The sequence below is a fragment of the Sceloporus undulatus genome, chromosome 1 (genome assembly GCF_019175285.1).
Source record: "Sceloporus undulatus isolate JIND9_A2432 ecotype Alabama chromosome 1, SceUnd_v1.1, whole genome shotgun sequence".
Classification (NCBI taxonomy): Eukaryota; Metazoa; Chordata; class Lepidosauria; order Squamata; family Phrynosomatidae; genus Sceloporus; species Sceloporus undulatus.
The window spans coordinates 52,282,750-52,296,842 of NC_056522.1; the positions used below are offsets into that span (position 1 = coordinate 52,282,750).

General features: G+C 39.7%; 1 protein-coding gene across 3 annotated transcripts in view; it reads left to right on the top strand.

Annotated features, from left to right (window-relative positions):
• Positions 1-9,587: 9,587 nt before the first annotated feature.
• The window catches only part of KIF6 (kinesin family member 6), a 239,282-nt gene continuing 234,776 nt past the window's right edge, over positions 9,588-14,093 (top strand). For 2 of the 3 annotated variants that reach the window (XM_042444496.1, XM_042444501.1), the window contains exons 1-3: positions 9,588-9,752; positions 11,230-11,339; positions 12,191-12,265. In XM_042444496.1, the coding sequence (XP_042300430.1) occupies positions 9,687-9,752; positions 11,230-11,339; positions 12,191-12,265 (251 nt within the window). In that variant the 5' untranslated portion in view covers positions 9,588-9,686. The remainder of the gene's footprint in view (positions 9,753-11,229; positions 11,340-12,190; positions 12,266-14,093) is intronic. The other variant, XM_042444492.1, reaches the window with a different exon arrangement.

Below are 14,093 nucleotides of genomic sequence, written 5' to 3' on the forward strand. Positions count from 1 at the left end.
TGAAATATTGTTGAATCACAAGGAATCAATGTACTAAAATATGTGGCCAATTTTTTCACATGATTTGCTAATACACATAATTTCCTTCTTTGGAAAAAATCTTCTGAACTGAGAATAAGTTTGCCTTCCCTACTATGACATTTAATTCATTGCTTTTCTTTATTATATGTTTCTGTTAATATTTTTAACAGGATAAAAAAATGAAATGGAAAACTAATACAGCCAGTACCATGTCAGTGTGTTTTGCTGGTATATGGTAGCAGCAGGGTGAACAAGATGATATGCACTACAGCCATGTGGAAGAAGGAAGGCAGTGGAAAAATAGGCTGGCTCAAAGACATACCCATACCCATGTTAGTCTAGAATATCAGTATGCAAAGGAATTTTGTAGCACCTTTGGGACTTTGGTCCAAAACACACTGCAGAAATAATCCAATTTGAAACTACTTTAACTTCCCTGGTTTAGTGCTAGGAAATCCTAGGAATTGTATTCTATTGTGGCACCAGAGCTCTCTGACCGAAAAGGCTAAATGTCACACAAACTGTAGTTCTCAGAATTCCCTAGCACTGAGCCAGGTCTCAAGCATTATTACAGCAGTGTGTTTTGGACCATTGTAAAAATATTAGAGATAGCATAATTTTAAAAGTTGAAGATAAAATAATATAAAATTATCTATCTGTACACATTAGGTAAAGTCATTAGACACCAAAGGTTTTTGTTAAAAGACAGTAATTAATATTGTTCATTTGGAACTGAAATTAGACCAACATTAGCACTCATCATGCCTTCAAAGGGAAGCACATGTCGTCTGCTTTCCTTTGTCACTGTCGCACAATCCTGGAAAAAGTATAACTCCTAACATAATGCACCAGCAGGATTCTGGCTTAAATCGGAGTTGTACATTGTTACAGAAGATAGCTTATTAAAAAAATGACTAAACCACTAACAGCATTGGATATGCAACCGCTTGGAGACAACACATCAACATTCCATAAATAACATGATAATAAAGGGAACCCTTGCTTCTGAAAAGTTGTGTAGCGTTGAATACTTTTCTTTCTGTAATTGGTTCAGTTAATTCTTCCATTAAACCTATACAGTATCTCATAGCTTTATTGTTGTTATTTTTATCAACAAGAGACATCAGGTTTTCCTACTAATTGTTGGGGGGTTGTGTGCTTTCAGGTTGACTCTGACTTATAGTCAAGGTTTATACAGAGGAGGTGTGCCATAGCCTTCCTTTAGGGCTGAGAGACTGTAACTTGTCCAAGGTAGGTTTCCATTGATGAGTGGCGATTTGAACCCTGGTCTCCTGGGGTCCCAGCCCAGCACTCAAGCCACAACATCACACTGGTATTCTTAGCCTCGCTGACTCATATAAGCTATGAACAATAATGTCTATGAAAAAGCATTAGTTTCCCCATGAAACAATTACAATAAATTTGAGAAATTTAGGATTATTGTTGTTTTATGTAGTATTATGATGGAGAAATTTACTGTTACTACTACTAGCAGTACTATTACTACTACTATCTTGTCTTCTTTCCAGTTAGGGACTCAAAGTGACTTAAAAAAAACATTGTTGAAAATTCACAAGATACAAAAGTTAAAACAAGATTAAATAATAAAAATAATTAAAAACAGATTAAACCATATATAATTGGACAGACAGACATAACACCATAAAAATGAGTAGGATCCAGTGCATTGATTTAATGAGCAGTGATCTGAGTCATTTTGATATAAACTGCTTTCCAGAATATTTGTTATATATTTTCGAATCTGTACTTAAACAAAGGCTGATTGGCTGTATTTTTTCTTCTCAAGTAAACAAACAACTCACACTCACCATGACATTTAAGACCTTCTCTGTGTTAACAAGACATTTACACACACTGTGTTGTAACTGTATGTATCAAGAATATTAAAAAGTACACAAAAACTGATGGAAATGGCTGAGTGAGCTATGAGTCTTTTTGATTCTGTCAGGGCTGAGTTTTACTGTTTGGAAGTGCATCTCAATGAGATTATACATGACTAACAATAAGAAGCCATTGTCTTACCTTTGTTTCCTAAAAAGGAAATGAAACCACAAAATGTACAGTCAAACATGACAGTCATACCACAGAAGATATCCCTTGTCTGGTATGCTGCCTCCAGCAGTACTTAAATACCTGGCAATTGAGAGCAAATAGAACAGAAAACATAATGAACTCGGGGCAGTTTTGAATGGAAATTTCACAAATGATGTGTGGGAGAAGGAAATGTCCTCCTAGTCTCCTTGACTAGTCAATGCAAAATCATCTTGACTAGTCAACAAAAACACGAGTTATAGGTCTACCAGGCATAGCTGCATAACTTACTGTTGGATATAATCCAATTTGGAAACCTACCAAATCTGAAAGTTCAAACATCGCAAGAATCAAACCAAATGTAAGGTGAAAACCATGCAAATTGCACTCAGGTGTTGAGAATACTATTCTATCATACATTAATTAATCACTCCAATACAAGCTCGGTATCCAACACACAAAGTGGCATGATCCATGCAGGGTGGATCATAAAGTAAATTCGAAGAATGACTGAGAAATTAGTTCTGAATGTCAAATGGAGTTAGGGTTGCCAGAAGTACTACAGGATGTGCAAGGGCTTTAATCATCCAAGATCAGTCTGATTTTATATTTGAACAGGGTCATCTCATTGCTTTATGGTGCAAAACACACTACAGCAATCCAGTTTGAGACCACTTTAACTGCCCTGGCTCAGTGCTAGGGAATAGTTCTGGGACTGGGATGCAGCCTCTGTCTGACATACCTCAGAGAATCGTTGGAAAGAGAAAGTGGGGAGGGGTGAGCCACGCACATTATTTTGAGTTCACTGGAGCACAGGCAGGATATACACATAATGAATGGAAAGCATGGACTTGTGTGAACAATACTTCACACTTCAATTACAGTTAGAATATTTAATACTCTTCAATTTTATGTAGACAATAGTATTGTTCAATGGAGGCCCTCAACTATGAACTGTCACAAGTGATGCCTCTGAATGATGACATATTATCCAATGATGTACCGAGGTGTGTCAATTAGCCTATGTGTAACACTGCAATTTTACCAAGGAACAATGAGGTGAGAGTATTAAGATGAAATAGTGACATGGTGGAAAAGGCATTTTAATCTTCATGTCAATAGAACACAGTTAGCTATAAACAGCACCTTGTGAATAAAATGTTTTTTAAAAAATAAAATAAATTAATTGTTGCCATCAACTGTCTTCAAGTCGATTTCCACCTATGGCGACCCTATGAATGAGAGACCTCCAACTGTGCAGCTTAGCTTTTTGAGACTCAAGGCTGTGGCTTCTTTGGAATGTGACTTCCTTTTTGCCTACTTCCCTCCACCTTACCAAGCATTATTGTCTTTTCTAGTGAGTCATGTCTCGGCTCACTATTTATAAGTTTTATACTGTTTTTAGCTAGTTGGATTTAATTGTCCTTTTTATTGTAAAGTTTTGATATGGTTTTGTGAGCCGCCATGGATCCCTTTCTGGGAGAAAGGCAGCCCTTTCAAGCCCCAGTCTTCTTACAATTTCTTGATTGCAGTCTCCACTCTGATTAATGTCTGAGCCAAGGTATGAAAAATCTTAAACTATTTCAACGTCTTCATCATCTACATTAAAATTATGTAAATCTTCTGTGGTTATTTTTATCTTCTTAATGTTCAACTGTAAACCTACCTTTGAGCTTTCTGCTTTTACTTTCTTCAGTAATAGTTCCAAGGATTTGCTATTTTCTGCTAGTAGCATGGTGTCATCTTTATATCTTAAATTGTTAATGTGTCTTCCTCCACTTTTCATCCCTCCTTCCTCCAAATATAATCCTATTTTGCATATGTTATGTTCAGCATACAAGTTAAACAAGTACGGTGACAAAATGCAGGCTTTCCTGACCCTCTTGCCAATTGGAAACCATTCCTCTCTTCATATTCTGGCTTAATAGTACAGTGCGCCTGCGCCTTGCACGGATGCATTTTACGCAGCTTCCAGCTTACGCGGAAGGTGCTTGTGGAGGGAAATAATGGTGTGTGTGCCCGAGGCATGTGCACGCCGCTCTGCCACATGCACAAGCCCCATTATTTCCTATGAGGCTCGAGCATAGGTGGATTTTCCCTTACATGGGGGGATCCAGAATGGATCCGCCACATAAGGAGAGGGAGAGGGACCACTGTAGCTTCTTCTGAGCACAGGTTACAGACCACATCTATCAAATATAGTGGCACACTATGTTCTTTAAGAGCAACCCATAGTTTTTCATGGTCTATACAATCAAGGGCTTTGCTATAACCGTTAAAGCACATGCTGATTTTATTTTGAAATTCTTCAATATACTCTATTATCCAGTGTATTTTTTTATAATGATGATTTAAAAAAAAACACCTAAAATCTGTGATCAGCAGTCTGATGAATTATTTTAACTGTTAGTCAAAACAAAAACAAAACAAAGTTACTAGAAAATGAAATAGTTTTAACATACAGTCTTGTTCAGCATCCCATTCTTAATTACCTTTCTAATTACCAGCCATCATTTTGTAAATGTGAAGCTACCCAACCTTTAGCAGAAATGTCACCATGTGATTTATACTGACAGGAAATTTTCATTACCAAATAATTAATTGGTTACATGTTGCCATTTGTATCTAAACTCTAAAGTTGAAGGCTTTCATGGCCGGCATCCATGGTTTTTGTGGGTTTTCCAGGATATGTGGCCATGTTCTAGAAAATTTTCTAGAACATGGCCACATAGCCCGAAAAACCCACACAAAACCATGCATCTAAACTGTTCATAATTCATAAATGCCCCATATATACTCTCCACCCAGTTCTCTCTGCAAATCATACCTAAAGGTCCTTCTGTTCCACACAAGCAGGTTATGAATACATAAGAAAAGCTGTCTCAGTCTCATTCACAGCATTCTTATTTCTTGGTGTTGAGGCAAAAAGAAAATGTGCAATGGTATCAATGGTATCAGTGAGAGAAGCAATTGAAAGGAACAGAAAGAAGGGCAAAAGGGGCATGTATGGGGGCCTCCAAGATTATGCTTTGCCAATGTATCACAGGGCACTCCAATGCACCAATGCACTGTACAGGCAGTGCAACACATGTGCAACTGTGTAGCCAGTCATATGGGTGGATGTCCAATGGAATGGCATCTGGGTGGGAAGAGGGAGGTAATTGAAGGTTACAGGTGGTGTATTTGTGTGATGGTACACATGCATGGTGGGGTGGCAACAAAAAAACCCTGTGCAGCACAGTGCAGCTTGACACTGTGAGGTTCAAACAGCCCATAGGTTGTGCAGACACGGGGTTTCAACCTGCTTTCAGAAAAGCCAGGATCCAGTTGCTGTTCCAGTACTACATGGATATATCTCGCAAGATGAAATGGTGGGAAAGTGAGGATTAGTTACAAAGACCTTATGTAAAATTCTGTGTTTATAGCAAGATGATTGCACAATACATCAGGAAGTACCATAAGCTTGACTTTACTATTTTCTCTATAGTTTTTTCTGATCATTAGGTATACATCCCTGAATTTAAAAACTGTTACATAAAAAGTTGGCAAGCAAGGATATACAATGCAGCTTTGTGAAATCATCACTCTTTTGTATAACAAGTGCTTGACAAACCTCTAAATTATTTCCCTGGGATTCTCCCTCCCCCCGCCGTCCCAGCTTAAATGTGTTTATTCATTTGCCTCTTGCTAGTTCATACTTGCATTTACTGCCCATTAATAATGAGTGAACACAACAGTTTATCTGATTCCATTATGAACTGTAGATGTTTTAATGTTTTGACTCCATATAATATCAACAGAATAGGGAAAGAGGAATATGGCAAAAAGCCCAGGAAAAGGCAAACTGAGTAGGATTGGGAATTGGACGCAAAGACAATAAGTCTTCAAGCCAGTCTTCATTAAGTAGCTTTATATCCGTTGGAGAAAGAATTACAGCATAATATATGCCACATGGAGACTTATGGATGTTAGCAGGAATATTATATAAAATCATATAAATCTATGGTGTGACCACATTCTGATTACTGCATGCAGTTCTGGTCCTCTGTCTAAATACGGTATGGATATTGTAGAATTAGACAAAGTAAAGGACAACTAAAATTGTTGTGAGTTGTAGTGATTTTATTATGAAGAAAGGTATTTTTAATGAATTATGAAAAAATACTGAAAAGACATACTGCTGTTTGTCAGTGGTAGAAGTTGGGGGTCATCCCTGAAACTGATTAGCAGCAAATAAATAAAACATTTCTTTGGGCAATGGAAAAATTATGGAATTCATTGTAAAAAGGAGCAACAATAGCAACTAACATTATAGATAACTTTCTTAAAATGATAGAAAATGTATATAGCTCCATCTGTTTATGGCTGTTATAGTTTCTAAAATGAATGGAAGCATATATATTCAGATGCATAACCCCAGATTTAAGAAATGATTTATTCTAAACACGATTTTGGAGGAGATTCCCATGTCTCTCAGTGAACAATAGGACCAGAGTTTCAAAGAATCAAATAAATAAGCCGTATATTATTCCCTAGAAAATATTGAAATTTATCATAATAAAATTAAAATGAAAGTAAAAAAAATGTTTTTAAAGAAAGGAGTTCTGTTGGCACAGTGGTTAAATGCAGGTATTGCAGCCCCAACGATGTAAATTCAATCCTAAAGGAGGGCTCAAAGGTCCACTCAGCCTTCCAACCTTTTCCAGGTCAGTAAAATGAATACTCAGCTTGTCGGGGGCAATTGATTTACACATCGTAAATGCTTAGGAAGTGCTAGTTTACTGATTAGCAGTATAGAAATGTACTTATTATTGCTCTTGTCTGTCTGCACCTTGTGCATACATGCACACTAGCTGAAGCACCAGTTTCTTCAAATTAAAACCTACTAGCCCCAACCTGAGCCCAATGTTCTTTCTCTCCCTCATGTTTCTCTTCCCCATCCCAGATTTTGCTTTTGGGGTGGTTCTTCTCTCTTTCCATCTTGGAACTCATTTGGCTTGTGCCAGCTAAGCCTAGATTATAATTGGCTTTGCCTGTTCAGCCTACTCCCGCTTCTCTTCTCCCCTGCCAAACTTTTTTCCTACTCTGGCTGGTCTTTCTTTTGTTCAGTTTTTCTTTCACTTAACTCTTCTCCCCATCCTTAGCAGGAGTTACCCCCTCTCAGAGCTACCATATTCTAGCACTCCATAATCAGGTAGCCAGATCTGCATAGTGTGCAAATATTCATTCATTGGGCAAATTGTATAGTGGGTCATGAGCAATGCAGATATGTACACACTGCTGACTTCCCGCTCAGAAACACTTTTTTAAAAATTTGCTTTATAGCGAGAAGGTTGGGATTTCTTGGATTATTTTCATGTAATGCAAAGGCACCCTACTAAACCCCCATGTCTTTTTTTTTAAACCACCTTTTCTTTTTATAATGCTCCTGTGCTTTAACAGTGGTGGGATATTTAATATTTAGCTTTCCCAAGAATGAGAACCCTGTAACATTTGGAATCTTCCCTGAGGGTTTAAAACTATCCAATTTTGCCTATGCTCAGAGTTGTCACCATCAACATCACATTTATTTGTATGTCGCTTTTCCATGGTAAAACCATACTCTAAACATGAGCAGATGTGTGTGTGTGTACATGTATACCGATAAGTGAACATGCATGGATATATACACAAGTAAATGTACTCTGCTTTGTCGGGGATGAAAGTTTATTCGCTCCCACACTGTGAGAAGAAAGAAAAGAAAGTGTAAAGCAAAATGTCCACACAATTCAATAACAATAGCAACTCGTGATTCAATGGTTGTGTTGAAGAGGAAATTTCAGCAGGTGTTGCTTGTCACATCACCAGTTAACAAGCAACACCTGTCAAAATGCCCTTTTCTACACAACCATAATAGGTACAGGAACTCTCTCCAGTTTTCACTCTGGCAACTGCACAGCACAAGTCCCTTTGGAAAATCACTATCAAAAATGCTGCTCCCCATATCACCCAGTTTTCATTGATAAGGACCAGAAGTTGACTTATTAGGAACTGCTTGATTATTTTAAAACAGGCATTTAAACAACCTGTTGTCAATAGCAAAACTACTTCTCCACATTGCCTAGTGTGTGTGTGATTTAGATTTTAATCAGAGCTTACCACAAGCATAGGGATCCTTGCAGCTCTTCAATATTTTTTGTTTTGCTTTGTTCTGGTCCCTATATTGTGTTACTTATCTTGGCTCTTTGTGATCTAATCTCCTTTTATTCATAACTGGGACTGGGACAGGGAGAACAATGTTATACTAGACAATTGGAACCAGTGGTCTGGGACAGATATAAATTATGTCACGTGCGCATGTTTAAAACCAACATTGCCAAATACATCAGCTATGACAGCTATACTTACTTAAAAAAGAAGAAGAAGCTGGAAAATGAAAATTAAAAGCTGGAAGGCACTGAAATATCAGATCTTCATGTTCAGTACGGTTCAGTCTGTTTCTTTGCTTGGAAAGAAGCTGGGCGATGGCACTGAAGCCTTGCTTTACTAAATATGATGCCATAAAGTACATCTTGACTTTGTTTTATAATTCAGGGTAGCGAGAAGAAGGTTTTTTTGGTAACCCAAAATTTTGATATTATTTTTTTTTTAAATGGCCTCAACTCATGGCATTTTGGATTGAAATCAGTTCTTTCTCCGCTATTCCTGGTTCCTCATTGCTGATATCTAGGAATGGATTGAGCACCCACCCTGGTATTGTAAAGAAAGAAAGAAAGAATGAAGAAAAGGAAAGGAAAAAAGTGACATCTGTCTCACAAGTCTTTGTGCAGCACATCCAGGTGTTCATTGTAATCTAAAAGCTCATCATCTGATACATACATAGCATCATAGACTCCAGTGAGTCCCAACCTTTGGTCCTCCAGATGTTTTGGACTTCATCTTCCAGAATTCCTGACTGTTGGCCAAGCTGGTTGGGGCTTCTGGGAGTTGAAGTCCAGAAAAAACCGTGCAGACTAAAGTTTGGGAAGAATGAAACAACAGCTTAGTGTTATGCATGCCTAATTAGAAATCAATCACACTGAATTTAATAATGCTTACTCCAGGCAAATGTTTGCAGATGTCAGGTTTTTGGACTCCAGCTCCCAGAATTGCTCACAGCTGGCTGGGGATTCTGGGAGCTGATGTCCAAAAACCTGAAAGACCAAAGTTTGGGAAGAATGAAACAACAGCTCAATGTTATATGTGCCTAATTATAAATAAAACGCATTGTATTTAATACTGTATACTCTGGCAAAGTTGTGCAGAAGTCAAGTGTGAATCCCAAACTTTGGTCCTTCAGATTTTGGGACTTCAGCTCCCAGCATTCCTGACCATTGGCCAAGCTGGCTGGGGCTTCTGGGAGTTGAAGTCCAGAGAAACAAAGCGTACTGAGGAGGGGCTTCAGGTAACAGAGAGAGGCTCCACTGGCCAAGCAAGAGGCCTTCCCATGCGCATGCGCAGTGTCTCCCAAAGCCCTCCGCCGCCTCCGCCGCTATGGCGCAAGCCCTGCTGGGTAGCGTTCCTTGGTTACCGTTGCTAGGGAGGGCCTAGCGGCCCCCTCGCCGCCCGAATAAAGTTTAATACAGTATTTGGAAATGGTGAAGCAGACGATCCAGATCTTTGCTCGAGTGAAGCCCCTCGGCAGGAAGCAGCCTCCTGGGGTAGGTGTCCCAAAAAGGCTGGCCAAGGGAGGCTGAGCAGAGCGCGGTTGCTCAGCGCTAGGGAATCCTGGGAATTGTAGTTTACTGTGGCACCAGAGCTCTCTCTGACAGAGAAGCCGGAATGTCTCACAAAACTACAGTTCCCAGCATCCCCCAGCATTGAACCAGGGCAGTTAAAGGCTGTATCTGCACTGCATAAGTAATCCAGTTTGACACCGCTTTAACTGGCTTGACTCCATGCTGTGTAATGCTGGGAGTTGTAGTTTGTTAAGGAACCAGAGCTCTCTGGCAGAGAGCCATCGAGTTGGAAGAGACCGCAAGAGCCATCCATCCCAACCCCCTTCTGCCATGCAGGGACTCTCCGTCAAAGCAAGCTGCATCTACACTGCAGAAATGATCCAGTTTGAGACCGCTTTAACTGCCCTGGCTCAGTGCTAGGGAATCCTGGGAACTGTGCTTCATTGTGGCATCAAAATTGCACTCCACCAAATGCATCTGAGGAGGAAGTAGACTGAAGTCTAGGGAGGCTCAGGCTGCCAGCTTCTTTCTTTCAGTGAGTCTCAAAGGTGCTTCAAGATCTCTCTGTGTACTGATTCCACAGACTAACACAGCTATATCTTTGAACTCCAGCCTAGAGGTAGTTTTCCTCCTTTATACCAAAAGGTGACATGTTGAAAAAGGAGTTTGTTTTCACAGGATGACAATGCAGTCTATTCTCATTTAACCCTGAGAGCAAGGTATTCAGTACAGGTAAACTGGACCAATGATGGCAGATAGCTTGGAAAACTGTGGTAAGGAAAGTAAAAATACTTAGTTTTTTGAAAAAGACCAGCAAAATTATACCAGAATGAAGTGCTGCTGTCTTAAAGGCTAACATTTTTAAAACCCAAGACTGTCTTTACTGTGTGACTTGATGTTCCTCTGGAAATTATCGCAGTAAAACCCATTCCTTGCTTAAGTTGCCTTTCAACAGTTGCAGCTGACACTTGGCAATAAAGTCACATCCCGGCCATTGCTGTATTGCCACTAGCATTCAAATTTTGTTGCCATTTACCTAGGTGTCTGCTGTTCCGGGCCAATGCCAGTCCTATGTTTGACGCTGGATGGAATGACTCCATAAAGGTGACATAGTGGACCCTCTACAATTGCTGGGATTAGCAGCAGCACAGGAAAGTGGAAGAACCACACATAAAAAAGCACTGGTCTTTTTACCCTGAGAGAACACCTCTCTAGAAACATTTAGGTCCTCCGGCACAACTCTGTGATCCAAGCATAATCCCTTCTTGACATAATTTTATTATTACAGGAATTACTTGTATGCTTTCTCATTATAAAAATAATCTTGTTGGAAGATGTCTTTAGACCTTACATTTTAAGGCATAAGGATAACCTGTCATGTATTTTTTTTAAATACCTAAGTAGGAAGAATTTCACTAATACATCCATCATTTTGAGATGCCCCATATGTGTTTTGCAGATATATTCACTGGATGAAGATGAGACGTCAACCTTTGGTTTGGAGATCATTGTGCCACATGACTTGGCAGATGGATTTGTCAATAATAAACGAGAAAGCTACAGGTTTAAGTAAGTGGAAATGTGGCTTTTTAAAAAAGAATATGCAGTCCATTTTATGTACTCCTACTAGGGGTATTTTTTAAAGCAAAGGCTACTATAATCAATTTGAGATATAGCTTGTTATACATGTTTGATGTTGTTGGTGTGTGCCTTCAGGTCATTTCTGACTTATGGCAACCCTATTATGGGTTTTTTTTGGGGGGGGGCAAGGTTTGTTCAGAGTTTGCCCTTGTTTTTCCCTGAGGCTGAGACAGTGTGACTTGTCCAAGGTCACCCAGTGGGTTTCATAACCAAGCTGAGAATCACACCCTGGTCTCCAGAGTTGTAGTCCAACATTCAAAACAACTCCACCAAGCTTGCAGGGTTAAAATAGTATAACACTATGCCAGCTATTTACTTATTGTTGATGAAAATAGAGCAACGTTCTTTTTGGAATATTTAATCCTCTGCTAAATTAACTTCCATAATAATTTCCTTTTTGTTCGAAAGAAAAAACCTGAAAATAATCTGTACTGTTTGTGTGTTCTGTTTGATTCTAGGTTTGCTTATACAAGTTTCTGTTTGGGGCTATTTGGAAACACTGATCCCCATGACAGTAGTAAAATACACTTTGCTTTTTCTAAGCAGTATCATTTTATCAGAGGATTTTATTGTACAGATTTTGTCAAAGCAGCAGTGTTTACCATCTTTTGTGAATTCAATAGCACAACAGCATAGTGTGGTAAAGACTACAGGGAACACATTGTGCTAGGTTATGTAAGTCCAGTGATGTAAACATTGACTTAGTTACAAACAGAAAAAAGAAGAAAAACAATCAAGTAGTGTTAAGATGTTACTTGACCATTGTTTATAATTTGCAGATTTCAGAAAGTTTTTGATCAGGAATCAAAACAAGAAGAAATTTTTGAAGCCATTGCCAAGCCAGTTGCAGAATGGTATGTTTTTTTCTTCCTTTTAAGTGATTTTTAAGGCAGGCGTCATTAATCAAACCAGTTTCTGATATCACCTGATACTGTTTTTAAAAGTAGATTATACATTCATTTCTTTGTTTCCAAAAGATCTTTCTAAGTAGGAGTGACCTCCTCATGCAAGGGGAAGACCTCACCTCATAATGGCACGGTGTCCATCTCCAGACCACAGGCTGCTAGTATACTAAAGATTATTAGGAAAAGCGTAGTAGCTGTGGTTCATTGGCCTAGTGGCTCAGTGGTTAAATGCCTGTACTGCAGCCACTCACTCAAAGGTTGCGAGTTCAATACCAGCAAAAGAGCTCAAGCTTGACTCAGGCTTGCATCCTTCCAAGTTCACTAAAATGAGTACCTAGATTGTTGGGGGCAATTAGTTTACAATTGAAAACTGCTTATTCACTGCTAGTTCAGTATGAAGCGGTATATAAATGAAGCTGTTTGTTTGAGTCCTGCCTACTGGGTAAAAAAATAAAGTAACTGAGTTATTTATTTGAAGCATTTCTGTGACATTTTTCTGAAACTCACTGTGCTGTGGCATATAATAGTTAAAAAACACACCCTAATCACATGGAAACATAATGAAAACAGCATTGAAAAGAAAACTGTTTTATAGCTATGTTAAAAATAATTGCCAAATCCAATTGATAGTTCAATTTTTTAATCAATTTGCAGAATCAGTCAACATTTATCTAAATAAATAAATAAATAAACTTTTTATTTGTATCCCGCTCCTTCCCAAGATCAGGGCGGCTTACAGCAATAGATAAAAACAATACAATACATGACAATAAAATCAAAATCACATACACATTATACAAAAAATTAAACAGACTAAAAGCCCCATTAGCCCATCCTCTTTGCTACAGGAGAGGAGGGAGGCCCATAGGAATTTAAACGGGGAATGCTTGCTGGAATAAAAAGGTCTTTAGATCCTTTTTGAATTGGGCCAGGGAGGTAGCCGAGCGGAGCACAGTGGGCAGCGCATTCCAAAGGGCCGGGGCGGCGATGGAGAATGTCCTCCTCGTGGTGGAGGTGAGCCTGGCCCCAGGCACCTTCAGTAATTGCTGCCCAGATGTTCTGAGGGTGCGGGACGGAATATACGGGGAGAGGCGGTCCTTCAGGTATCCTGGGCCCAAGCCATTTAGGGCTTTATAGGTAATTACCAACGCCTTATATTGGGCCCGGAAGTGAATAGGCAGCCAATGAAGATCTTTCAACACCGGTGTTATATGGCTGGCCCTGGAGATACCAGTGACCAGCCTGGCTGCCATATTCTGCACCATTTGTAGCTTCCGGGTTTGGTATAAGGGTTGCCCCATGTAGAGTGCATTGCAGAAATCCAATCTCGAGGTTACTAGAGCATGTACAACAGTTTCAAGGTCCCTCTGGGCCAGGTATGGGCGCAGCTGGCGAATAAGCCGAAGCTGATAACAGGTGCTCTTGACCGTCGCATTCACCTGAGCAGTCAGGTGAAGCGACGAGTCAAGAAGCACCTCCAGACTGCGCACAGAGTCCTTCACAGGGAGCGTGACCCCGTTCAGGACAGGTGGAACTACTGCCATTCCTGGACCAGGGGAACCTATCACAAGTACCTCCGTTTTCTCTGGATTCAGCATGAGTCGGTTTTCCCTCATCCAGCCCATTACTGACTCCAGGCACGCCACGAGAGGAGAGACGCCATTCTCAGTCACTGCATCAGTCGGAGACATAGAGAAAATTATTTGGGTGTCATCAGCGTACTGATAACCCCACGCCCCATGTCTCCGGATGATCTCTCCCAGCGGTTTCATGTAAA